Raw genomic sequence first — 23,028 nt, forward strand, 5'->3', positions numbered from 1 at the left:
GGGGGAGGCGAGGATGGGAGGGAGGGTGTGAACCTGTCTTTGTTAGCCAAGCAAAATCTTTATCTTCCAAGATCTAGTCTGGTTTCTTTTATCTCACCCTAACCACCCAAACCTTCCTTGGAATGGGGTTCTAGGGCGCCCCCGCCCCATCGCTTCCCAAAGCCCTTATTCCCTATCCTTGTGTACAGCCTCGATGAGAGGGAGGCTCCGTACGACTAGGGAATAGAATGGGGCTGGGGCAGGCCCTTGAGACGCCAGGTTTGCAGGCGAAGGGCTGGGAGGGTCGGGAGAAGGACCTTCTCAAGGCGCCCCCGCAATGTCCTCTACGCCCACCAGAAGGCGCCCGGGCGCTCGCATTCCCCACGCGTAGCTGGAGCCTCCGCAGCAACAAGCCCGGGAGCCGAGCCGCGCGGCGCCGCGATCTGAACAACCGGGCGGCCTGAGCCCTCCCCTCCCGGCAAGTGGGACACGGTGCCAGGGAGCCCCGGCTTTGTTTCTGGGGCTGGGATGCACGGTTTCTCAACTCCGTTCTCCACCCCCCACCCCCCTGCAGGAAACGCCCAGAACCACCCGGCGCCGCGGTCTACAAAGCCCGGAGCGTCCGAAGGCGGGAGGGGTTGGGCGAGCCCGGGAGGCAGGAGGATCCCCACGACACAGGCTCACGCCCGGCTCCCGGATCAGGCCGCCTCCACCCCCATGAAGACCCCCAGGCCGGGGCTGAGAGCCTGGAGCAGCCCGGACGGAAATCTTGTGGCGGCCTTAGAGCGTTAGACAGGTCAGTGCCCGGCTGGGATGAGGGGCCGAGCTGAAAGCGGGAGGAGGCGCGCTCGCGGGTCCCCCCGGTCCCCCGCACAGCTTCCCGAGGCCACTCGCGCGGTCACCTCCGCCGGAGCACGCAACAGCGCGGGCGTGATTCTGCATTTTTCATGACAGGCAAGGTGTGAAGCCGCCCTGTGCAGCCCACCGGGGGCCAGGTGATGCTCAGACCGAGGGGTGGGGGACACGCGGGCCAGGGGGGGCGGCGGGATTGGGGAAGTCCGCTGCCCTAAGAAAGCAGTGCACTCCTACTTATTCGCGGCCGCGAGGAAAGCACCGCATCCAGCGGTCTCTTGCATCAACATGCCGGGCCTCGGGCGTGAGAGGAAACCGAGATGCGGGAGAAGGAGAGAAGAAAGGAGGCCGGGAGACCCGAGGCCGGGGGAGTGAAGGGGGGAGGGCCGGGGGAACGATTCGCTGTGCAAATGCTAGCGCGCCGAGATGTGGAGAGCGTCCCGGGGAGCTGGCGGGAGCCTCCAGAACCGCCCGGCTCGAGGGTCCCAGCCCACGCCTCCCCTCCGCACCTTTCTCACCCTCCCATCCCTACCGCCCACCAGGATGCGGCTGGGCCGCCGGGCCCTGTGTGTGCTGGTCCTGCTGCTCGCCTGCGCCTCGCTGGGGCTCCTGTACGTGAGCACCCGGGATGCGCCGGGCCTCCGGGCACCCCTTGCGCTGTGGGCGCCCCTGCAAGGCCCCCCCAGACCAGAACTGCCAGACCTTGCGCCCGAACCCCGCTATGCACACATCCCGGTCAGGATCAAGGAGCAAGTGGTGGGGTGAGTGCCAGGAGTGGTGGGGGCAGAGCGGCACTCGCTGGGGGTGGCATGGGGAGCTTTTGTTTCCTGCACTGCTGAGCTCTGATCTCTGGGTTCTCCTGACTAGTTGGGGGGTGGGGGGTAGGGGGGAACTTCTGAGTCTTGGGCTGGGGGGGAATCTCTCCTCCCTGAACCTTGTCATGGTGATGGGGAGGGGAGGGTGTGCAGGCAGAGGAGGGCCCTGGAAGACTTCCTGATGTCCTGATGATTCCACATAAAAGGAGAGTCCAGGTGGGGTCCTGAATGGTGGGTAGGCAATTCTGAAATTCTAGCAATTGGCCCTGTTCCACGTCTCTGTAAAATCCAGATTTAGGGCTGAGTCATTCCATTGGTGGTCTCTCCTCCTGGGACTATGTGAAGAGCAGTGTCTAAGGGGACAGACATTGGGTGGGCAGGGTTGAAAGGCCAAGGTGTGGGGCACTGTGTAAATGTTTTGTGGGGTGAATGGAGTTGTATGGCTGGGCTCTGATGACCCTTCGTCCCCCCTCCAGGCTGCTCTCTGGGAACAACTGTAGTTGTGAGTCCAGTGGAGGGAGCTTTTACCTCCCATTCCAGAGGCAGGTCCGAGCCATTGATCTCACCAAGGCCTTTGACCCGGAGGAGCTGAGAGCTGCCTCTGCCTCCAGGGAGCAGGAGTTCCAGGCCTTCCTTTCAAGGTACCATCTTGAAAGGAGGGCGTGTCTTTGCAGTGGGAGGCCTGGAGGGAGGGTGTGACCGGAAGGAGCGCTCCTCTGCCCCTGATTCCTTCACTGTCCTTCACTGCCAGGAGCCAATCCGCTGCTGACCAGCTGCTCATAGCCCCTGCCAACTCCCCTCTTCAGTACCCCCTGCAGGGTGTGGAGGTCCAGCCCCTCCGGAGCATCTTGGTGCCAGGTGGGGAGAATGGGCCTAAGAGATGACCTACGCCACTGTGGGAGTGGTGGAGCTCAAGGTTGGGTGAGGAAGAATGAAGGAAGATTGGAATGAGAATTGGGGAACTTCTGATGAAAGGGGGACTTGAGATCAGAAGGGGGCTCGTGAGGTGGGAGGTGAGGACAGAAGGGACTCTAGGGTTGTCAGGAATTGCAGAAGACTGCAACGGGAGAGATTTGGGGGAAAGAATCTCTTCTTGGCTGACTGACCAAAGATTAGGTGGCTAGGTGGGGACCGGCCATAAAGAGCTATTGCTTTGATGGGAAGGAGTAAACAATCAGTTACTCTAGGCTATGTCCCAACATGTGCCCTGCTGTGGCCTCAATAAAGAGGGATGCGTGAGAAGGTCCGTACTGTGTGGTGAAAGAGAGAAGAGAACGTGAAGAAGAGTTCAAAGCTGTCTGTGATTCTGACTCCCTCTCCTTCCTCCCAGGGCTGAGCCTGCAGGCAGCTGCTGGTCAGGAGCTTTACCAGGTAAAAGGAAACAAGGCTGGGAAGGCCAGGTGGGCACTGAGGATGCTGGAGGGAGACCTGGCTGCCAAAGGAGGGACAGAGGAATCAGGGAGGCAAGAGGCCTAACCCTGTACTCTCCATCCAACCCCCTCTCCCAGGTGAACCTGACTGCCTCCTTGGGCACCTGGGACGTGGCAGGGGAAGTGACTGGAGTGACTCTCACTGGAGAGGGGCAGCCAGATCTCACCCTCGCCAGCCCAGGGCTGGACCAACTCAACCGGCAGCTTCAACTGGTCACTTACAGCAGCCGAAGCTACCAGGCAAACACAGCAGACACAGGTGTGAGGCCCAGGCAGAGGCAGGGGCAGGCAGGGTGAAGAGAGAGCCCGGAAAGGCTGGAGAGGGCAGATGGCAGAGGATGTGGGAGACACTCGGGCAATGGCCAGAGCTGCCCAGTCACACAATGGGCATTTCAGCAAGGCCAGCAGGACCAGGGAGGGAGAGAAGGGGCCTTTGTTCATCTGGGGCCAGAGCAGGCCAAAGGGAAACCCGAGCTTTGGGTGTGTCCCCCCTTCAGGCCAACTGTGGGGGCCCCAGGAAGTGACTTGCCCCAGGAGCCAGAAGACTCAAGCTCTATTCCCAACCGCCCACTTACTGGAGGGCGAGGGGCTTTATCTCCCAGAGGTCCCATTTCTCCTCTAGCAAAAGAGGCACCGACACAAGCTCTCCTGCTTCTCTCCAAGGCTTGCTACACCAAACCCGCTCCCGCTATGGGGCCTTCAAGCTTGCTGTTCCCTCTCCCTAGAACGCTCTTCCCCCAGATTTTTGCACAGCTGGCTCCTTCTTGTCATTTGGATCTCAGCTCAGATGTCTCCTCTTCACTATCACATTGCTTGTTTTATTTTCTATTCAATGCCTACCAGTATCTGAATTTTATTTACTTAGCCTGGAACTAGACTGACTAGGTTCCTATCTCAGTGTTGTTGCTTAAGAGTTGTGTCAATGGAGACAAGTTATTTAATTTCTCTCTGCCTTTTTCTGTAGTAGGAATCTACTTAATAGGGCTTGTGAAGATTAAATGAGTTCCTATATTTAAGGTAACTGAACTTTTTCAGTTACCACATAGTAAATGCTCAATAAGCGTTAGCTTTTAATTAAATCTCTTTTTAAATTAAATTTTTAAATTAAATCTTTTCTTTTCTTTCCCCACCCATTAGAATGTTAGTGCCATGGCGGTAAAAACTCTGCATTCTTGTCCACCAGGGTCCAGAAAGAGTAGGCAGGGAATTATTGATTTACTGAAAAGGGAATGTTATCCCAGTCTTAAGGACCAAGGCTTGTGTCCTTTCTTCCCAGTCCGGTTCTCCACGGAGGGACATGAGGCTGCCTTTACCATCCGCATAAGACACCCCCCCAACCCTCGGCTGTATCCATCTGGGTCTCTACCCCAGGGAGGTGAGGCTGGTGCCAGCGGGGACCTAAATCCAGGTCTGGTGGGGGGAAGTTGAAAGAGGGAGCCCCTGGGAGAAGACTCCTTCCTGCTCCTCACTTCCCACTCTCCTTCTCTGCACCTAACTACCCCTCATTCCCAGCCCAGCACAACATCAGCGCCCTGGTCACCATCGCTACTAAGACCTTCCTGCGTTACAATCGGCTGCGGGCACTCATCGCCAGCATCCGCCGCTTCTACCCAACGGTCACCGTGGTCATCGCCGATGACAGCGACAAGCCAGAGAGCATTAGCGGCCCCCACATCGAGCACTATCTCATGCCTTTCGGCAAGGTGCGCAGCGGGCGACGCTGAACCGCGCGCCAGAGGGCGCCGGAGAGAGGCGCGCCCTTCTTCTGAAGTCTCCGGAGTAGTGGTTCCAGGGCTATATACCTGTAATTCCAGAATTACTGGGGTGCCTGTTAAGCATGGCAATTCCTGGAACGTCAGCTCCGTGGGAGCAGGAATCATGCCTATCTTATTCGCACTGCATTCTTAGAACGTGCTGAGCACCTAGGGAGCGCTCAATAAATAGGTGATGAATGAATGAATGAATGAATGAATGAATGAATGAGTCCACGCATAAGTTAAACGCTTTCTAACACCTTCTCCCAGAACACTGACTCAGAACCGCTAGCAGTGGGAAACTCTGAGCCATTCGTGGGCACTGGAGGAAAGGGGACAGAGGGGTTACGTTCTATTACTACAGCCTCACTAACCGTATATACCCTTCCCCCAGGGCTGGTTCGCAGGCAGGAACCTGGCCGTATCCCAAGTAACCACCAAGTATGTCCTGTGGGTGGACGACGACTTCGTCTTCACGGCGCGGACGCGGCTGGAGAGGCTTGTGGACGTGCTGGAGCGGACGCCCCTGGACCTGGTAGGGGAGGACCTGCAGGATGCCGGGTGGGAGAAGGAGGGCCGCCAGCAGGCTGACGCAGCAGCGGGGGAGACCTGGGCTAGAGCGGACGGCCCTGGGACGGACAGAGGACGACGCGGCGGGAGCCTGGGGACCGTCCGGGTCCTGCAGGGGTGGAGCGGACGGGGACGGGGGCAGGGGAACCGCCCCGGGGAGGGGGAGCACAGATCTAGCCACCACCACCCCTCCCCGGCAGTCCCCGTCCCGCCTGGAGCCATCCTCCCACTCCCCGCAGGTCGGCGGCGCGGTGCGGGAGATCTCCGGCTTCGCCACCACCTACCGGCAGCTGCTGAGCGTGGAGCCTGGAGCGCCAGGCCGCGGGAACTGCCTCCGGCAGAGGCGCGGCTTCCACCACGAGCTGGTGGGCTTTCCAGGCTGCGTGGTCACGGACGGTGTGGTCAACTTCTTCCTGGCGCGCACCGACAAGGTGCGCGAAGTCGGTTTCGACCCACGCCTCAGCCGCGTGGCGCATCTGGGTGAGTGGCGCCCCCTCCCGGCCTGGCCCACCAGGGACCCTGCGGGGCGCCGGGCGAGGCTCCAGGGGCACTAGCTACTCCTACACCCACCCCTCGGAGCCAACGGCTGGCACCCGGGCCCTTGCGGCAGTTCTGTGAAGGTTTACCAAGATCTGCGCCCTGGCAAGAGACAGAGCTCCCACCCTCCCGGCCCTCACACCATTTAAACCTCCACGCCCAGCATAGGCCCTTGGGCCCACCTTTAACCTCCCCACCACTGTCACGGCCACCTTTACTCCACTCCCAGCCGCTTCCCCTGGTTCCCAACACACTCCTGGGGCAGCCCATGAATCATCTATTGAACCTTTGGGGGTGTGTTGGGAAGAGGGGTGGGATACGTTATCAAAGCACGAGGTAAGTATGTTGACTCTATTTTACGGAAGAGTGAAATTAAGACCCCAAAGAATTAATTACTAGCCCAAGGCCCTCAGAAACGGGGCTCTTGCCTGTGCAACCTCCGTACCCCAGATCTCAGTTCTCCCTGAAGGGTTGGCCTTCTACACCCTTCAGACCCTTCATTGTGTACTCCCTTCCCTCCCCCCACCCCAGAATTCTTCCTGGATGGGCTTGGTTCCCTTCGAGTGGGCTCCTGCTCAGACGTCGTCGTGGATCACGCATCTAAGTTGAAGCTGCCTTGGACATCAAGGGATGTGGGGACAGAGACTTATGCCCGCTACCGTTACCCAGGATCACTGGATGAAAGTCAGGTGGCCAAACACCGCCTACTCTTCTTCAAACACCGGCTGCAGTGCATGACCTCAGAATGATGGCCATTCGGGGCCTTCAAACTGTCAGGCTGGGCCTGCCTCCTTGTCCCTGCCAGGAATTTCTAGAAAACTCCAGGAATCTCTAGCAAACCCCACCACCCAGTGACCACTCCACTGACTGTCTCTGATCCCCTTCAGAATCTGATTCCCAAATAGGGGCTTGTCCTGGTGACACTCCTCCTTTCTGTGAGTGCCCAGGGACTTGATGGGGCCATAACTCATCCCACAGCCAGTGCCAAGTCCTCCCCCACCCCCTTCTCATGGGGCAGGAATTAGGGGGGGGTCACTTTCCAAATGCCAAAGAGCCCATGGGGACTCTAAGAACCTAAAGTGGAAATACCCTCCTCTCATCTCCTTGGGACTGAGGGGGTGGGGAAACCCCCAACGTGTATTCCCAGGGGTGTGCCCCTCTCCCCCATCTCTGGATCCAGGACTCTGTGCATGGGCTCCAGCCCCACCCCCCATGGAGAGAACTGGTGACTCTGGAGCTGGGGTGAGGGCTGGTGAACACACAAGTGAAAGCCATTTTTAATTGTGTCTGCAGTGCTGTTGGCATGGAGAAAGGGGCACCAAAGGGTCAGTGTGCAGACACCCAGACTCAATTCATGCACCCCAGAGGCGCTCAGCTTTGTTTTATTAGTTATACAAAGTAAGGGGACTCCTCACACACATATTATTGGGGCCCTCCGCACTCCAGACGACTGGGTCAGACCCACACTGTGCAAGTCTTTGGACCCGTAGGCTCCTGGAAAAGAGAGGGGACATGTCAGGAATAGCTCAGGTACCCTCCTCCCTCAGCATTTGGGAGTCCTCTGAGGCGCACAGCACCCCACTTTGAAACCTTAGCTCCTCAGTTCTTCACGCAGAGCTGGGCCCAGTGTCCCTGGCTTAGCCTTAAATTGACTCATCATTTCACCCCCCAGCTTCCTTCTCAGTCCCCTTCCCAAAACCCGCCGCCTAGGTCCTCAGCCACTTAATTGCATGTGACCCGCTACAGCCCAGCACCTCCCGGATCTCACTCCTGTTGCTACTGCCCCCTCACCAGCCTCTGCAGGGCATGAGCAGCTGCATCCTGGACACTGACAAACAGCTGTTCCGGGGTCACTCTGTCCAGGAGTCCTGCCTCGGTCAGGGTCCCCAGCACTGAGGCTGTGTAGAGAGGCGGGTCAGGCTCTGAGGTCTTAAATCCACACCGTGGCCTTTTCCCTCCCCCAAGTGTCGGGTCATTCCCCAGTGTCCAGGTGCCCCCCCCTCACCACTACACTGAGCCAGGAGAAGGTGGATCCCAGCATCTCTGCATCGGCTGGCCAGCTGCGGAGATGGGGGGGGGGTGTTAAATCCTACGTCAGCGTTCGCGGGTATGCAAGAGATGCTAAGGGGACTTTCTCCGCAACCTACCCCGTCCCTCACCTGTACCACTTCTCTCGCTCCAGCAGCATCTGCAAAGGTGATACCACTGCAGTCTAGGACCACCACTCTGACGGGCTCGGCAACTGGGATGGGAGAAGGCGGGAGTAGCCAGACGCCCGCACGGGTCATGCCCAAATCTCCCTCCTTGTCATGCCATCTCACCTCTGTCAGGTGGGCCATCCATCTTTGGAGCCTCCTGTGAGTAGAGGATGGCAGTTACCACCTCCAAGACACGGCATGAACGTGCGCCCCTCAAGCAGAATGATCCCCGTGAGAAGACCCACGTGCCTCCCTCTCCCAGAGAAGCCACACTCCCCTTCGACCCAGTCTCTCACCTCGCCTCCTTCTCCAAGCCCCAGGTGCCACTCCAGGGTGCGGCGAAACTGCCCGCGGGTCCCAAAGTAGAGCGGTGACGGATAGCGCAGGATGCAGAGCCCTGGGACCTTGAGGAGCTAAGAGGGCGGAGGGTCAGAACAGCACCTGGCTCTGGTCTTCCCTTCCCTCTTCGTCCGCAGCCCACCCACCTTGCGGCTCTCTCTGAGCGGCCTGTAGAGCTCCGTCCCCTCAGCAAGTCCAAGTGCCAGGCACTGCACCCTGGGCAGGAAGCTGGGGTCAGATTCCCAGCCTGGCCTGGCTGGAGAGACCCCAGGCACCACTCCACTCTCCCCACCCCACTTGCCGACTCCTCTCATCTCTACTCCCACCTCTGGGTGCGGCAGACCACGGTCACCATGGAGAAGACCACACCTATGGCCAGGCCCAGGTCCACACTCAGGATCACTACGGCCACCCAGGTGACCATCCATACGGCCTGCAGGACAGGGATGGGAGTGAAATGCCAGGCCATCACTGCTAGGGAAAGATCCAGAAGCTGTGCCTGCCAAGGCACATGATAGGGAGGGATGGCCCCACAGAAGGTAGAAAAAAATGACAGGAAGAAGGGACAGGATTGACCCAATAGGGGATATACACCAAATGTAATGACCACAGACCTTGCACCAGCTGGGAGTTACAAACCCCACCCTCCACCTTGAGTCTGAGTAATGGGATTAGGAGGTGTATGCATGGTGGGGGGAACTACAGAATTTAGGACCAGTACAATTAGCTCCAATCCAGGGCAGAGGCTGGAGATGTGGGGAATAGGGAGGGGGCAATCTGGGTTCATGCTGCCACTTCTCACAAAGTCCATGCGGCTGATGCGCCATAGTTGTGGGATTTCCTGCATCTGGAAGAACATCTGGCGCATGCTGGAGATGTTGATGCAGGCCAGGACAGCCTTGGGGCAGAGGAGGCAAGCTGACCACCCCAGTGTCCTGGAATATAGCCACCCCTCCCAGCCCCCCATACCGCCTCTGTTCCTTACCTTGGGCAGATAATAGAAGAAGGGCCCCAGCCACAGCAGTACTGAGAGGACAACGATGCAGGAGAAGAGGCCTGCCAGCTAGAAAGAAGGAAGCGTGGAAGCAGAGAAGAAAGGGGACCTCATCCACCCCTATGTGAGAGCTGGCCGCCCTGCCCACTCTGCCTCACCTTCCTTGGAAGCCTCCCTCCTCCCAAATCCCCTTCCATGAAGATATTCCTCAGTCTCCCACTCCTTTCTTGCTATTCTGCCTCTCACACTTACCTTTCTCCTATCCCAATTAAATGTCTCCCCTTTGCCAGTCTCTACCTAGGTGTAGTTCGACTTCCCTATTTTTGTAGCCTGTGTCCACCTTAAAAGCCACTGTTGGATTACCCTAAAAGCAGACTCACCACATTCTCAGGGGACCGGAAAAGTAGGAAACCAGAAATATCAGGGGGAGACTTTCATGTGTAATTCTTCTTTTCAAAAGAAAATGTCCTTGTTGGCGGGGCGGGGGCAGGGATCAGAAGTTTGTCCCCCAAACTTATTTTGCAGTTCAGGTTTGTTTTTATTTTGAGCTACACGTGGGGAACCGTAACCTTTTTCAGTGCTTCCAGTCGAGTCTACAAAGGTCTGAATGGAGCTTTGTTATCTTCTCTCTCTCCTCCCTAGAAACTCCCACCCCCCACTCACTCTCCCTCACGGACTCCTATCCTCCTCAATACGGCTGCCCTCTGGCTATCTACCAATCCTCCACCTGTTTCTCCACCCCCCCCAACCTGGATACCCACACGCTTTCTCCTCACCCAAGGACATGCTCTTACCTGTGTGTTCCCACCAGCATCCACTAGTAGGCTGGTGGTGGCCAGTGTGGCAGAGTTGGGAAAGCAGGAGAAGAGGGAGGAGATGAGGTTGGAGACACCATGGGCGAAGAGCTCCTGGAGGGATGCAGTGAGATGAAGAGGAGAGAGACAAGGGCATGGTGGTGGTGGGGGGGCATCAGACTAGGGGAATGTCTCCTGAATGAAGTTGGGGTCCTCAGTCAGAGTCACACCTGGTTGGAGTCAATACTGTAGCGATACTTGTCTGCATAGATGGAGGCCAGGGAGGCGGACACAGCAAAAGTAACCAGTGCAATGGGCAGCAAGTCAGCCAGAATCCTGGGCAGCTCAGCCATGCTGGGGAGGTGGGGCTGGGGAAATCTGGAGAGAGGGGATCCGGGGTGAGGATGGGTTCAGTCCAAGAAGGATGTGGGGAAGACAGAGGAAACAGGGTGGAGTGGGTCAAGAGGAAGTGTTGGGTGGGAGAAGTGGGAGAAGTGGGAGAAGAGCAGGCTGGTGTCTTGATTCCCTTACCCTCCAGGCAGCAGCCCCACTATCTGGACGTTGTATCTTGTGTCCAGGGAAGAGGTGAAGCAGAGCACAGAGGCCAGAAGCACCTGGGAAAGAGAGCAAATTAGGGCATGGCAAGAGATGGGCTTCCTGGCAGAGGCTAGAAAAAGCTTCACAGGAGAGAGGATTCTAAGGCAGCTATTAGGTGTTTACAGAGGCCCAGCCCCTGGCTGCGCTGATATGTGCTTGGAATGGGTGCCTGACCTCCGATTTAGAGTGGAGGACAGTGGGGATGGGAAAGAGGAATGAGGTACACCCGAGGTTATGCAGAGAGATGGACCGGAGGAAGGAAGAGGGGCTCCCATGAGGGATTGTAGATATCAAGAGGTATACTGACCCATTCTAAGTAGGAGAGCTGGGCTATATCTAGGCATAGATGGCATACGGGTGGAGATGCGGAACACTTATTTAGTTGGGGAGAGAGAGAAATGTAGGTGGGCGTGGGAAAAGAGAAACCATGAACAGCGAAGGACCGGGTGAGGGGAGAGATGTGAGTGGAGATGCTGTGGCGAGCGACACCGCGAGGGAGCGCTGTAAGCAGGAAGAAGGCATTCTAAGAGGTCTGGCGGCTCCGTGCGAGAAGTGGGACCGCAAGGGTGGGGGATTCCGGAGGGTCGAAGTGTTCTGGGAAGAGGCCTGGAAAGGCACACGGATGCGCAGGACTTCTCGTCTGTAAGCTCGCTGCGTTCCACGAGGGGGCGGCAGCGGCCAGCTCCTACCGGGTGGGCAAGGTCTGCGTGGTGCAGGGGGCCCCCGACCGGGGAGCCATCCTCACCATGACGATTTCCCCTGGGATCGGGGTGGGTAGCTTGTCTCGGAATCTCACGTTCAATTCTTTGACCGGCACGAGCAGCGCCAGGCTGAGTGCCGAGATGGTCAGTTCGGCCGGACTGCTCCGGGGCAGCGCTGTCAGCACAGCGGCCAGCGTCTGCGGGCAGGAGCGGTGAGCGAGGACCCGGTGCCAGGGTCGACTGCCCCCAGCGCGGACCTACCCGGCCGAGGCAAGGCCTCCGGCTCGCATCAGGGCTTCCACCTCCCTCGCGACCCTCATTCAGCCACGTGGTTCCAACCTTTCCTCCGCCCCCCGTCACCCTCTATCCCTCCACTCGCTGTCCTTCCTTCCTTCCTTTCCGGGTTTCGCTCTTCCCAGGACCGCTAGAAGCCGCTTCTCCGCTGTTCTCCACCCTCACCTTGAAGAGAGCGAAGCAGCCAATCTGGCGCGGAAGGGGCAACCCTAAAAGGCTCGGCAGTTGGGACACGAGCACGTGCAGCGCGGCCCCGCTGGTCAGCGCTTTGACCACAGGCTCCGACAAAAAGGTGGACAGGACCCCGAGCTGCAGCGCGAACATACCCAGCTGCAGGGGAGGAGACGCGCAATCACTGCAGGAGGGGGCGCGGACCCGCTGGAGCGCCCCTCTCCCGCCTAGACCCGCGCAGGACACTCGTCCCTCCCTCTCACCTGGCCCAATTCCCCAGGGGCCCCAGCGTGGATTCCTCCCAGGATCCTCCCTCACCATCAGAGCCCCGCTCCCGAAGGCCAAGGCTGCAGCCACCCCAACCCGCTGAGCGTCCAACTGTTCCCTCTCGATTCCACTCAGGTTACCCCCGAGGGGTTCGGGCACCAGCCGCTCCACGGCCGAGCCCGTCATGAGGCTGAGTACCGCGAAAGTTCCTAGGGCCGGGGGACAAACGCAGAGATCACCAGCTGCGCTTCCGGGGGCGCGGCGACCGCCTAGGCTCCGCGCCCTCGGCCGGGCTGCTGTCGTCAGACCCCGCTCTCCTAGAAGGCGCTGCTCAGGTGGAGGCCGTGGGGCGGGGAACTGGTGCAGCAGCCCGAAACCTGCGGTGAGGGAGGAGAGGAGGGCGCACCAGCCGGCAAATACTGCCCCCTAACTGCATCACTGCCTCCTCCTGCAGACGCCCGCGGACTGCGCGCTCCTCTGGGTGACCGCGCAGCTCCTTTCCCTTCTTCCAAGTCCCCGAGATGTTCATTGAAACCAAATTTGATGGGGGGAAGTAAAATCCGAGGGAACTCCCTTCTCTTTGCACCCACTTAGCATCCCCCCCCCCAGCAAACTTTGCCTAGGTCCGACGTTCCTAGCAGGGTATCGGCAGAGGCGGAAGGGAAGCAGGGGAGGGGAAGAGGGGAATAAGAGCTAAGGAGCTCACAGGAACCGAAGCCTCAAACCCCTGTCCATTTTCACCCCACAGAGAAGGAGAGGAGTCACTGGGTCACTCACCGGTGGACAGGTGTCTCCCAGTACCCAACAAGGTGTAAATGAGGACGGGGAAGAAAGAAGTGTAGAGCCCGAACACCGGAGGCACGGAGGTCAGGAGGGCAAAAGCCATGCCTGGGGGAGAAGTGGAAGGAAAGATCTTCGGGGGGGTGTGGGGGGACGACTGGGGGAAGGTGACCAGCCTCCAGAATGCCACCCTCTCTCCCCACACTCTTAGAGGCTGGCGTGGAGACGCTAAATCACGCCACATGAGGGAACCGAGGGGTTAACAGGCCTCGGTGGGAGGTCGTGGGGTGGACAAGGTCACAGATCCGTGTCGGCCCAGATGGGGTGGGGGTCCTGGGGCGGGGGGGAGGAAGCAGGTGTTGTGCCTCTCTCCAGTTCCCTGACCCAGAACGTATCCAAGACTTCTCGAAGGATTGCGCAAATGAGGGGAGCTGGGGGTAGGGATCTGATGCGGCTCGGTAGTCCTTACCCAGAACTTGGTCTCCTGTCTCCGAACCCTCAGCCACACTACCCATCCTCTCGCTCCCAGGTTCCCAGCTCCTGCGCCTTCCCGACGCCCTCCAGAGCTCGGGCCCCAGACAGGCGAGTGTTGGGGCCGCTCACCCTGGGGCACGTGCACGATGCCCACGGTCACTCCGGCCACGGCATCCCCGAGCAGCCAGGCCCGCCAGCGGTAGTGGGGCAGCCAACGCAACGGGGGCAGCCGCGCCAGCAGCAGGCGCCACGCCCCCGGTCCGGAGCAAGCGCGGGCCCGCCGCCTCCACTGTCTGCACAGCCGCGACAAGCGGGGCTCCGCGAGGGGCTCCAACTCCTGCTTCGCGTCCCCGAAGAGCTGCTGGAACCGAGTCTCCGTGAGAGGTTCCCTGAACTTGGCGCCCAGAGGGAACTTAAGGTCGGAGGCCTCTCCTAGGCCTGGGCAGGTCCTGGCGACCGGTAGCCCACTCATTTTGCCGTTGGCCACCTCCAACCCCGCCTAGTCTTAAATACCCCTCCACCCGCTAGCCCTGAGTCCCGCCTCCGTGAAGCAGGGTCCAATCCGGCCCTGGAGGGCGCCCTCTCATGGGGACCTTCAACGGCCCGGAGACAGCAAAGACTTGGGGAGAGGGCGTCTCTATGTTAGGCGTTTCCTGAGACATCCTTGGCGGGATCGCTCGCTCTGGAGCCTCCTGGGGTGGGGCGAGGGCGGGAGAGGGGGGTGTGGAAAGGTGTAGGGACAAGAGACAGGCCAAAAGACCAGCGCATTCTCAACACCCAACACCTGCTTTTTACCACTCCTAAGCCTTTAGACTCTGGCCACCTGGCTGCGTGCTCCTTTCAGCATTGGCCCTGTGGGAGGAGACAGCTGGCTCCTCTAGTGTGACCCATTATTCCCAGAGCTTCTGCATTCTCCCCAAGAAAATTCAGCGTGCCCTCCAGCACACACATGCCTCTCCCCCAGACCCAAAACCTCATGGGGTGTACAGCTTGCCCCAAGAAAATGTAAGGGGCTCTGTTGGCAGAGCGATTTCACAGCCTGCTAAGACGGGACTCGGCGACAGAACAGGATAGGGAAGACAGAGAACCACCACCCACACTCCTCCCGGGAGCTGGGCCTGAATTCCCAGTTCAGGGCCTCAGGGAAAATACTGAACTGACAGCAAAGTTTGATTTTACTTCTTAGAAGCCCCCCCCCCCAAAAAAAACCCTTGAAATGTCATTTGTTACATTCAAGTGCTATTTACAAAGTTGGTACTCAAAAACACATTTGTGGTTAAATTAGGTTCAGAAGGGTCCTGAACCCACCTCATGTACTTCTGAAGTTCCTCAAGAGATACAAAGGTTCTGAACTCCCAAATCCTGCTATTTTCCCCATCCCCTCCTCCGTTTACAAGAATACTTGGCACCCCTCCCTGTCACCCTCTGGTCCCCAGTCCCTGACCCCAAAGCCCTGGGGGTGGGGTACAGTGAGGGTGGGTCTCCCCTCTTCAATTCCTCCTATTGTTCCCCAGAAGTCTTATCTGGGCTGTACGTCCTGTCCCCCCCTTAGAGGTCCCTCCCCCCATTGTCGGCCAGAGGGACCTCAGGCCCACAGGGAGGCTCCAGCTCTTCCTCACCCTCCCACACCAGCAGCCTATTGTCTGCTGAGGAAGCCCAAGTACACGTGACCAAACCCAGGGGACAGTGGACACAGTGGATACACCGATGCCTAAGGACCCAGGACAGGGCATCTGGATATGGATCTCTGCATGTTTGGCTTTCTCCGTCCCAGGGACTATCCCAGAAGCTGGGAGGGGTGAAGACCCCTCTGGGCTGTCCACTCCCGGGTCTGTGGCTTGAAGAAGAATCCCTCCCTGCTCACTATGGATATGCCTTATGACCTCACAAACTGCAAAAAGAAGGACACCCAGAGCCAAAACGGGCCATGGAACCCAGCATCCTCTCCACTTGCCCATTTTCCCTCAGCTGAGCATGGAGACCTCAGAAGGAAAGGTACTTGGGCATTTAGTGCTTTAGAATGTGGGTGTTGGGGGAATGGTGGGAAGTCACACTACACTGGGCTTTCCAGTGGGGTCTAGAACAGGGGCCAGATGGGAGAGAAAGCAGTCTGGGAAAGGGGAGGATACATCATGGATCTAGGGTTTTCCAAGCTCCAGGTCTGGACTGCAAGATGCTGCCACTGCAGGTGAGAGACAAAGACGGTGACATCTTTTGTCTTCCACCCTGCGTCCTCCTCTCACCAGACCATCTGCAGGCCAGGGGATTTCTCCCCATCGCTTCAGCCCACTTCCCCTTCCCTCTGCCAAGACAGCAGCCTTAGTGATATCACAAAACCTTTACTCTCAGAAAACTGAAAAAAAAAATCAAAATCAAAACCAATCATTTTTATCTGTCCCCTGCCCCAGCCCTCCCACCCACCCACCACATATCCTCCTTTTGGGGGGACCTGTGATGCATGCAGAGGGGTGGGAGCTGAAGGAACCTGTGTTCCTTAAGCAGAAAGAAGTCCTTTTGAGTCTAGGTATCCTCCTCCAAGTCAACACCACTCCCAGCCTTGGCCTCCCCTCCAGACACATCAAGAAGGAATTCCGAGGTGGTGCCAGAGGATTGCCCTGAAGTTCCTTGGGAAATAGGGTGGCTGGGTCAGCAGCACCCTGGGCCTTCACCACTTACAGCTCATCTTCATCCAGCTTGGCAAGTCTGGCTTGGCAGGGAGGGGTGTTTGGAATTGGTGGAGCTGGAGGAGAGTCACGAGGAGCTTGGGGGATGTCACCGAGGGCCTGAAGAAAGATTCAAGTCAGAGGAGAAAAAAAGTCCAGGAATCCACCCTCACTTCTTTCTTTCCAGTGTATGCCCCCAGCTAAGCCACCTCCTCCTGCTAGACATCTTAGATGATCTAAGACCAGCAGCTTCTCCCAGGGTTAAACTGGAGGGCGGGAAGGTAAGAGTAGGGAAGTAGGAAGGGGCGGACAAAAGGCAGGTGATAGAAGAAAGGAATGGTATGGGGGAGGGGGATTTAGGGACCCCAGAATAAGAGAGGCCCTCCCCATTCTGCCCCTGTAACAGGGCAACTCCATTCCTCATACCTGTGTGTCCAGGGGCAGCGGGGCTCTGGCCACCTCCCCTTTGGGCAACAGCAGCAGGGAGGGGAGCGAGCCATTGCTGGGCGCACGTGAGCTGACCTGGGCCCGGTCTCCAGGCCGAATTCTCCCAGGACTCCCCACTCCAAGCCCTCCTGGCCGCCCCAGGCTGTTGGTCTGGCTCTCTCGTCTTTGATACTCAATGGGTGACTGCAATGCTGGGGCAAAGAGAGGAACAGAAGGAGGGTTACAACAGGTTCTTTCCCTAAGGGTTCTGCCCAGATCATCCTCCCACTTTGCCCTCTGCCCGTGAACTGCCAGCCATTGTAAATTGCTGGGGAGAAGGGGAGAGAAGCCGGGGGTCAAGAGGGCAGGGATTGGAGATTGGGCAGTGAGGAATTCGGGAGGTCAAAGGGCTGAAGGAGCATGTCAGGGAGGGAGGGGGAGAGCTTCACCATTGAGAAAGTCCCGCTGGCTTTCCAGGATCTGAGCCACTTGCTTGATCCAGGCCTGACTCACTGCGGGGTCTGCCGTCTGCAGGACATAGCGCTGGATCCCACCCTCCGGCCCTCTGGAGGTCAGTGCAAAGCGGCAAGGGTCACCTTGGAGGTTCCCCTCCAGTCCCAGGCAGCTCACCTGGATTGGCAAGTAGGAGAGAGCCCCCAAATTCTTTAGGCCCTCTCTGGTTCCCGCCCCCTCCAGCAAATCCAAGAGCCAGACATTCTCTTAGAGGCCTCACCCCATCCCAGTGACCCCTCCCTGGGGCCCGCTCCCCACCTTAATGCTGCTCTTATACACATATCCAGCCTGCGCTCCTCCTCGGACTCCTCCTCCCAGGGCCTCACTGAAGAGGACAATTTGCTCGAAGAGAAAAACACGTCTCTCTCGACCCCGGGAGGACAGCAGCCCCCCAGCCTCGGGCTCTGTGACCCAGAATGTGTCCTGGCCCAAGAGCTTCCCCTGAGCAGTCAGTTTGCCCTAGAAGCAGAGGGTAGTGATTTTGAGAAAAGAGCAAGGAGAGAAAAAGGACCTTCTCTGCTCCTCCCTCCTTCCCCTGATGCTCCCAACCAGCCAGGGGGTCAGTCCCAGGGGAAGGACAGTTCCCTGTGAGGCCTCTTCCTGGGAAGAGTGCTCAGACTGGGGCCTCCGATTTCCTGTTCTATCCCCGTACCTCAAACCCCCGAAGTCTCCCCAGGGTCATCATGTCATTGCAGCGCTTGGGTACAAAGCACATGACCTCCACAGCTTGCTGGGTCGCAGGTGAAGAGAGGGGCATTGTCATTGTCGAGAAAGAGGCCTCTTCAGACCATGTTTCAACTCTCAACCAGCCTCCCCCTAAAAACCAGACAGCTCAAAACCACCCAAGCAGCTGGGGGAAACCAGAAGACCAAAAAAAAATAAGAGGTATGTGGTGCGTATCCTCGCAGATATGGGAGTCCTCACCTCCAGCTCTTCAGTATCCATCCCAGCTCTACTGTAATATTTGAGAAAATCCTAAGATGTGAAAAGAAATGCTCAGGGAGGTCTTGAGGAGACCCTCAGAAACTCTCACATCCTCCTCTGAGGACACAGGAAGTCTGGGGGAGCCTTAGGAACCCTGGGGAGATGAAGGAGAAAAGGGCTGTCCCAGCCAGTGGAACCCCCAGGGAACAGGTGCTCCCGACCTTGAGCAGCAGCTGGTATTTCATGATCCTCTGCACGGGTTTGATGAGGAGGTCGTTGAGCTGCAGGCGGTGCCCTAGCTGCTGCCGGAGCTCCTGGGGACCACGACATGGTGGTTACGAGAGCCTGATGATTGATTCTGTCTCCCCTCCCCCAAGGTACCTCAGCCACTGACCTCAAAGTAGCTGTCCCCGAATTCTGACACCACGTGCTCTGACTTGGGCTTATTCTGACAATACACCACATACATATGCAGCCGGCGCTCCTAACAGGGGTAAAGTTTAAGGAGCACAGGGCGGGTGAGGAGGGAGACGCCCCGGCGGAGCCCTGACCCACTCCCAAGCCCCGCCCCTCGGGGGCCGCCCCCTTAAGCCTCACGTGTTTGATGAATAGCTGAGCCAGCCAATCAGGATCCTTCAAACACCGCTGAAGCTCCTGCAGGAAATAGCTGGAGGGGTTGGCGAGGAAAAGGCTGGTCAAATACCCCGACCCCACTCAACTGAGAGCCGGCTACCCTGGTTGTGCCATTAAGCCACCCCAAACGTTCCTCAGGCAACGGTGGGCCCATGGCTAGGTTACAGAGACAAAGAGACGTAGGCCCTTCCCCCTCACTCTCGGGGATCCACCACTCACTCTCGATGCCACTCATAGATTTGCTGGATGTTCCCAAACACAATCCTGTCACGGCCTCGAAGATTCTCCGGGACCCCCTGAGCAGCCATGGTGGCCATGTAACCCTGCAGGAAGGTTGGGGTGAGAGCATGGCAGCCCTGGTGGGGAAGACCCCCTCCCCCAAGAAGTCCAGCATGTAGGGGGTACTGGGAAGGTGGGACACAGGAGCACTAAGGCATCTCCTAAAATTAGCCTTGAGCAGAGGGAAAGGGCTGGGCTAGGACTGGGAAGAGAAAAGAAAGCTACCTCCACGATCTGCCCCAAGTCGTCCACATACATTTTCTCTGTCTCTACCAGTTCACTCAAGACATACCTGGGAAGAGAGCAGGAGTGCACATCCTTGGTTTAGCCACTTCCTCCCTCCTGGACTAGAAGCCCCTTCATTACCACAGCCAACCTCAGAGGAAATTCCAAGTATCAAATCTGAAATGTGACGGGCAGTTCTCTGGAAGTTGCAAAATGGGTGGTGGGCAGAGGGGAGGGAGTGTGTGGGACACTTACATACTCCTTTCCAGAGCCTTCTTCTTCTGTTCCTCCTCACTCTCAGGGGCTTGGGACAGAGTCTCCTCCTCAGGTGGCTGGAAGGAAAGAACATCCTAGAGTAAGCAAACGGATGCTTTTTGGGAAGCCCTGCAGACCCATTTCTTCATACCTGTGTCTTCTCTCCAGGGCCCTCCAACAATGTGGTCAGCAGGGTGAGTTCTGGCAGCTCCTCTCCTGTGGCTAGAGCTGGTTCCAGCATCCAGTTCTGGGAGCCAGAGGTCAAGTGTCAGAGGCCATGGACAGTAGCCATGTCTCCCCAGTGGCTGGTGGCCCCCAACCTGCCCTCTCTCCCCACGTCCTTCATGGATGTCCTACATGCTTTTGTGGTGCTCTCTGCTCACCTCATATGGTCCAGCCTGGCCACCGTCTGCCTCAGTTTCCACACTGAGACAATGTTTGGAATGATCCAACCATCTTCTCAGGCCACTGACTGGCCCTGGGGGGCCCGGGGAACAGGGGCCAGAGCTGAGGCCAGAGCTGGGGCCAGAGGGGGCAGCCAGACCCGAAGCAGCTGAAGCTGAGATACTCCCCTCACTGCCAGCAATGGAATAGGATTCTAATGGGGAGTGGGGGGGGGGGGAGAAAAGGGGCCATAGATATTACTCCAGCTCTAGATTCAGGGTCCCTAGGGAGCTCCCAGAGGTTCTTCCTCATGATGCTGAGTCCTCCCCCAGGGCCCATTCTCTTGCCATCCTCATTTGAGTTGGCCAGGATAGAAAATTTCACCTGGGCACCCTTGGGAGGAAGGACAGTAAACACCTGGGCTCCCAAATATGTGGAGGCTCCCCCATATCCTGAGCATGCCATAGATACGGAGGGGCAGCCATCTGGGCAGACACTGGAAGCTGGGGGTGGCCATCTGCTCTCCTATAAGCTGCCCCCTTCCAATGGGCACAGACCATTCCCTGAGAAGGTGGGTGGGGGGAAGAGCTAAAAGCCCATCTGCCACCCCCAGACCCCTCCTGCACCAATTGCAGTAATCACAATAAAAAGAAAAGACTTCTGCAGCCCATCTCCCCAACACATGCACAAACCCAACTGGGGCGGCGTGGGGGGAGCAAGTGAGGAAACCTCATCAGGGTTATCTGGGCTCAGGAACTGCGGACCTGAGATTTGCCATAAAGCCCCTGGTAGACCCTCATCCTCATTCCTCCATCCCTCTGTCCCTCCTCAGATCTGAAGTAGATTCTCAGCAAAAGGTTTTAAGGAAGATCCAGTTCTAGGCCCAGGGGGATTGTGGACGGGGTTTTCTCATACTCAGTAGACTACAAGACAGAGAGAAGAGTTTCCTGCCCCTTCCCCAATTTCCTTAACTTGAACTGATTAAAAATTTGGAGGCAGAAGGGTTCTTGGAGATCTACTAAGTCACTTTCCTGGAAAACAGAGGTACAAGTCTCCAGCCTCTAAATCCCTAGGGCCAGGTCAATCTGACGCCTTGAACCCTCAGCCCGCCCCCCACTCAACGCGGGGCCCTGCGACCTCGCACTCACCACGACCCCCCCGGGCGAAGCAGCAGCCGCATTTTGCCAGCACTTTTCGGATCACGTGGGGACAGGCACAGCGACCCCCCTTGTGCCCCCCCCGCATGGCGCCCGGGCCCCCCCGCACCCCCCACCCGGGCCGGCCATGCAGGGGGAATCACGGGGGGCGGGGCGGGGACGGCGCAGGGCGCACACCCCCCCTCCCTCCTACCCCGCTCCAGGCTGGGGGAGCGGGGGAGGGAGGGAACAGGGAGGGGGCGTCCAGGGGTAGGCGGAAGTCTGGTCTGGGGGAGGGCTGGGGGCTCTGCAGAGCAGGCGGCGCGAGGCCGGGCAGCCGAGCTGGGCGGGGAGGGTTTCCGGAACCCAGTCGGTGCGGGGCCCAGGGTCCAGATGTCCAGCGGGGCGGGGAGGGATGGCGGGGGAAGCTGGGCCGGGATGCGGCAGCAGCTCCAGCTCCGTCTCCGGCCTCTCGGGTTTGGGGTGGTTCTAGGCCCGGGCAGGGAGGAGGCGGGGGCCGACTCCCCGAGTCACTGGCGCTGCGCGGGTCCCGGCCGAACGGCGAGCCGAATAACAGGCCAGGCCGCGGTGCCGCCGCGGGGAGGGGCCTTTGCGGCCCAGCTCCGCCCTCTCCCTCCGGTTTCCCCCCTTCAGCCTGTGCCGGGCTCCAGCCCCAATCCCCCTCCCCCAGGCACCACCACGTTCCGACTCCACGTCCCCACCGCCTCCGCCTCTCCTCTCCAGCCTCGGCTCCCCGCCCCGGGTTCCCCTCCCTCCTGCCTCTCGGGCTCCCGACTGCGGAGCGCCGGGGTCGGGGATAAGCCGGGCGGCGGGGTCTGCCCAGGTCGCCCCTCCGCCTCTGCGGTGGAGAAGGGTGCGGATGGATAGGCCTGGGCCTGTGTGAAGATGTCCTGGCGGCAGGGACTGTCCCTAGCCGTGCAGGGCTAGACAAGCCCCCTCCCTTTCGGAGATGCGTGAATGGGGAGCTCTGTGAGGAACACAGCCCAGGTGCCGCCCTCTCGCCAGACCCTTCTTTCCTCCAGGCCCCAGGACTCCAGCTGAGGCTAATCACCAATTAAGGCGAAGTCCTGGAGCCTGGGCTGGCGAGGGGCCAGGGGTGGGGCGCGGGGACACTCCGCCTGCGGGGGCTCGGGACCGGTTGATGTGGGGGACACACAGCGGACTAGAGGGCGAGAAGCGTGGAGGTCTTGGCAATTAAACGGGTCTCATGCAGATTAGATGCAAACCTTTATGCTAATAAGAGCAGCATTATTTGAATTCGCCACTTTGCGCAGGATGGCAAACTGTGCCCCACCCCACCCCCAGCTTCCTACCGGGCAGCGGAGCCCAGGCGGGGACCTCACGTTCGCGCTCCCCTTTCTGATCCCCCTCGGTACAGTCAGACTCTGTCTCGGTCCCTCCTGGCCCTAAGGGGCTTCTCTTCGGGGGCTGTGGGGAAAGACTGGTGGTAAAGAAGACGCCCTCCACGCCCAGCCTTGACCTCCCGCTTCTCCTTCTTCCTCCTGTCAAATTCACATTGTTGTAAAGGGTCGCCTAGGCTGGGTTGGAGGGAGTGGTTCACCCAGATCAGGGCCCTGGCCCTCTTAAGGAACTCATGGATTCCTGCGACTGCCCTGCAGAATTCCTGTTTGCGGGTAAATTGAGTTGTGGGGTGCAGACCTCCTGAAGCCCCCTAAAGATTCCCGACCCCACCGTGGTCCCCCTTTCTTACCCCCTCCTGCCCGGGGAGGGCGCATGCGCGTAGCATGCCCCCCATGACCCCCAGTATCCGGTCAGTGCGGCCAGGGGCGGGGCGGTCCGGGGGCTTCATGCTGGACCCCTACCCAGCTCCAAGTTTCAGGGCCGAGGGGGCACGGAAGCTGGGGGGCTCTAGGCCTGCGTGCGTCCGGGGAGTTGCTGCTGTGGAATCCGCCCCCTGCCCGGCTCCGCCCCCACTCCCACCCTAGCCAAACTTCTCAAAGGGGTAGGGTTGTTCCTTTCTCTACAACGAAAGTTCAACAACAAACAAACCCCTCTTAATCCC

The 23,028-nt window shown here is 58.8% G+C and overlaps 3 protein-coding genes across 11 annotated transcripts; 1 reads left to right on the forward strand and 2 right to left on the reverse strand.

The window, feature by feature from the left end:
• The first annotated feature begins 553 nt into the window (after positions 1-553).
• On the forward strand, positions 554-7,223 carry B4GALNT1 (beta-1,4-N-acetyl-galactosaminyltransferase 1). Its single transcript, XM_045789954.2, has 11 exons — positions 554-775; positions 1,374-1,592; positions 2,123-2,287; positions 2,398-2,504; positions 2,977-3,017; positions 3,155-3,335; positions 4,353-4,451; positions 4,589-4,779; positions 5,225-5,365; positions 5,640-5,880; positions 6,469-7,223. Exons 2-11 carry the CDS (start codon positions 1,375-1,377, stop codon positions 6,684-6,686), a joined length of 1,602 nt encoding a protein of 533 aa, XP_045645910.1. The 5' UTR covers positions 554-775; position 1,374; the 3' UTR covers positions 6,687-7,223.
• A 61-nt stretch (positions 7,224-7,284) lies between these two features.
• Positions 7,285-14,050, reverse strand: LOC123787205 (solute carrier family 26 member 10-like). 8 transcript variants are annotated; one of them, XM_087869018.1, is made up of 18 exons: positions 13,676-14,050; positions 13,070-13,180; positions 12,344-12,669; positions 12,020-12,184; positions 11,656-11,757; positions 10,794-10,876; positions 10,493-10,640; positions 10,263-10,376; positions 9,460-9,537; positions 9,196-9,372; positions 8,801-8,907; positions 8,621-8,690; positions 8,432-8,548; positions 8,259-8,292; positions 8,097-8,179; positions 7,943-7,997; positions 7,729-7,835; positions 7,285-7,431 (listed from the first exon to the last, which is right to left on the reverse strand). In XM_087869018.1, exons 1-18 carry the CDS (start codon positions 14,016-14,018, stop codon positions 7,393-7,395), a joined length of 2,259 nt encoding a protein of 752 aa, XP_087725144.1. In that variant the 5' UTR covers positions 14,019-14,050; the 3' UTR covers positions 7,285-7,392. The 8 variants fall into 8 exon arrangements, with proteins under 8 accessions (XP_087725144.1, XP_087725149.1, XP_087725146.1 ...); XM_087869023.1 differs by having other exon boundaries at positions 7,285-7,428; positions 7,718-7,835; positions 9,277-9,372; ... (1 more) ...; positions 12,344-12,501; positions 13,676-14,048; XM_087869020.1 differs by having other exon boundaries at positions 11,605-11,757; positions 12,344-12,501; positions 13,676-14,048.
• Positions 14,051-15,869: 1,819 nt separating this feature from the next.
• On the reverse strand, positions 15,870-22,898 carry ARHGEF25 (Rho guanine nucleotide exchange factor 25). 2 transcript variants are annotated; one of them, XM_045789735.2, is made up of 16 exons: positions 22,717-22,898; positions 22,319-22,433; positions 19,848-20,062; positions 19,616-19,711; positions 19,465-19,541; positions 19,210-19,276; positions 18,925-19,028; positions 18,670-18,739; positions 18,467-18,556; positions 18,294-18,386; positions 18,073-18,123; positions 17,801-17,878; positions 17,407-17,607; positions 17,085-17,265; positions 16,636-16,847; positions 15,870-16,329 (listed from the first exon to the last, which is right to left on the reverse strand). In XM_045789735.2, the coding sequence occupies exons 1-16, from the start codon at positions 22,813-22,815 to the stop codon at positions 16,219-16,221; spliced, it is 1,860 nt and encodes a 619-aa protein (XP_045645691.1). In that variant the 5' UTR covers positions 22,816-22,898; the 3' UTR covers positions 15,870-16,218. The 2 variants fall into 2 exon arrangements, with proteins under 2 accessions (XP_045645691.1, XP_045645692.1); XM_045789736.2 differs by lacking the exons at positions 22,319-22,433; positions 22,717-22,898 and adding an exon at positions 20,997-21,113.
• Positions 22,899-23,028: the final 130 nt, after the last annotated feature.

Source organism: Ursus americanus, chromosome 17 (genome assembly GCF_024610735.1).
Source record: "Ursus americanus isolate L20-20 chromosome 17, mUrsAme1.1.p, whole genome shotgun sequence".
In the NCBI taxonomy this organism is placed as follows: domain Eukaryota; kingdom Metazoa; phylum Chordata; class Mammalia; order Carnivora; family Ursidae; genus Ursus; species Ursus americanus.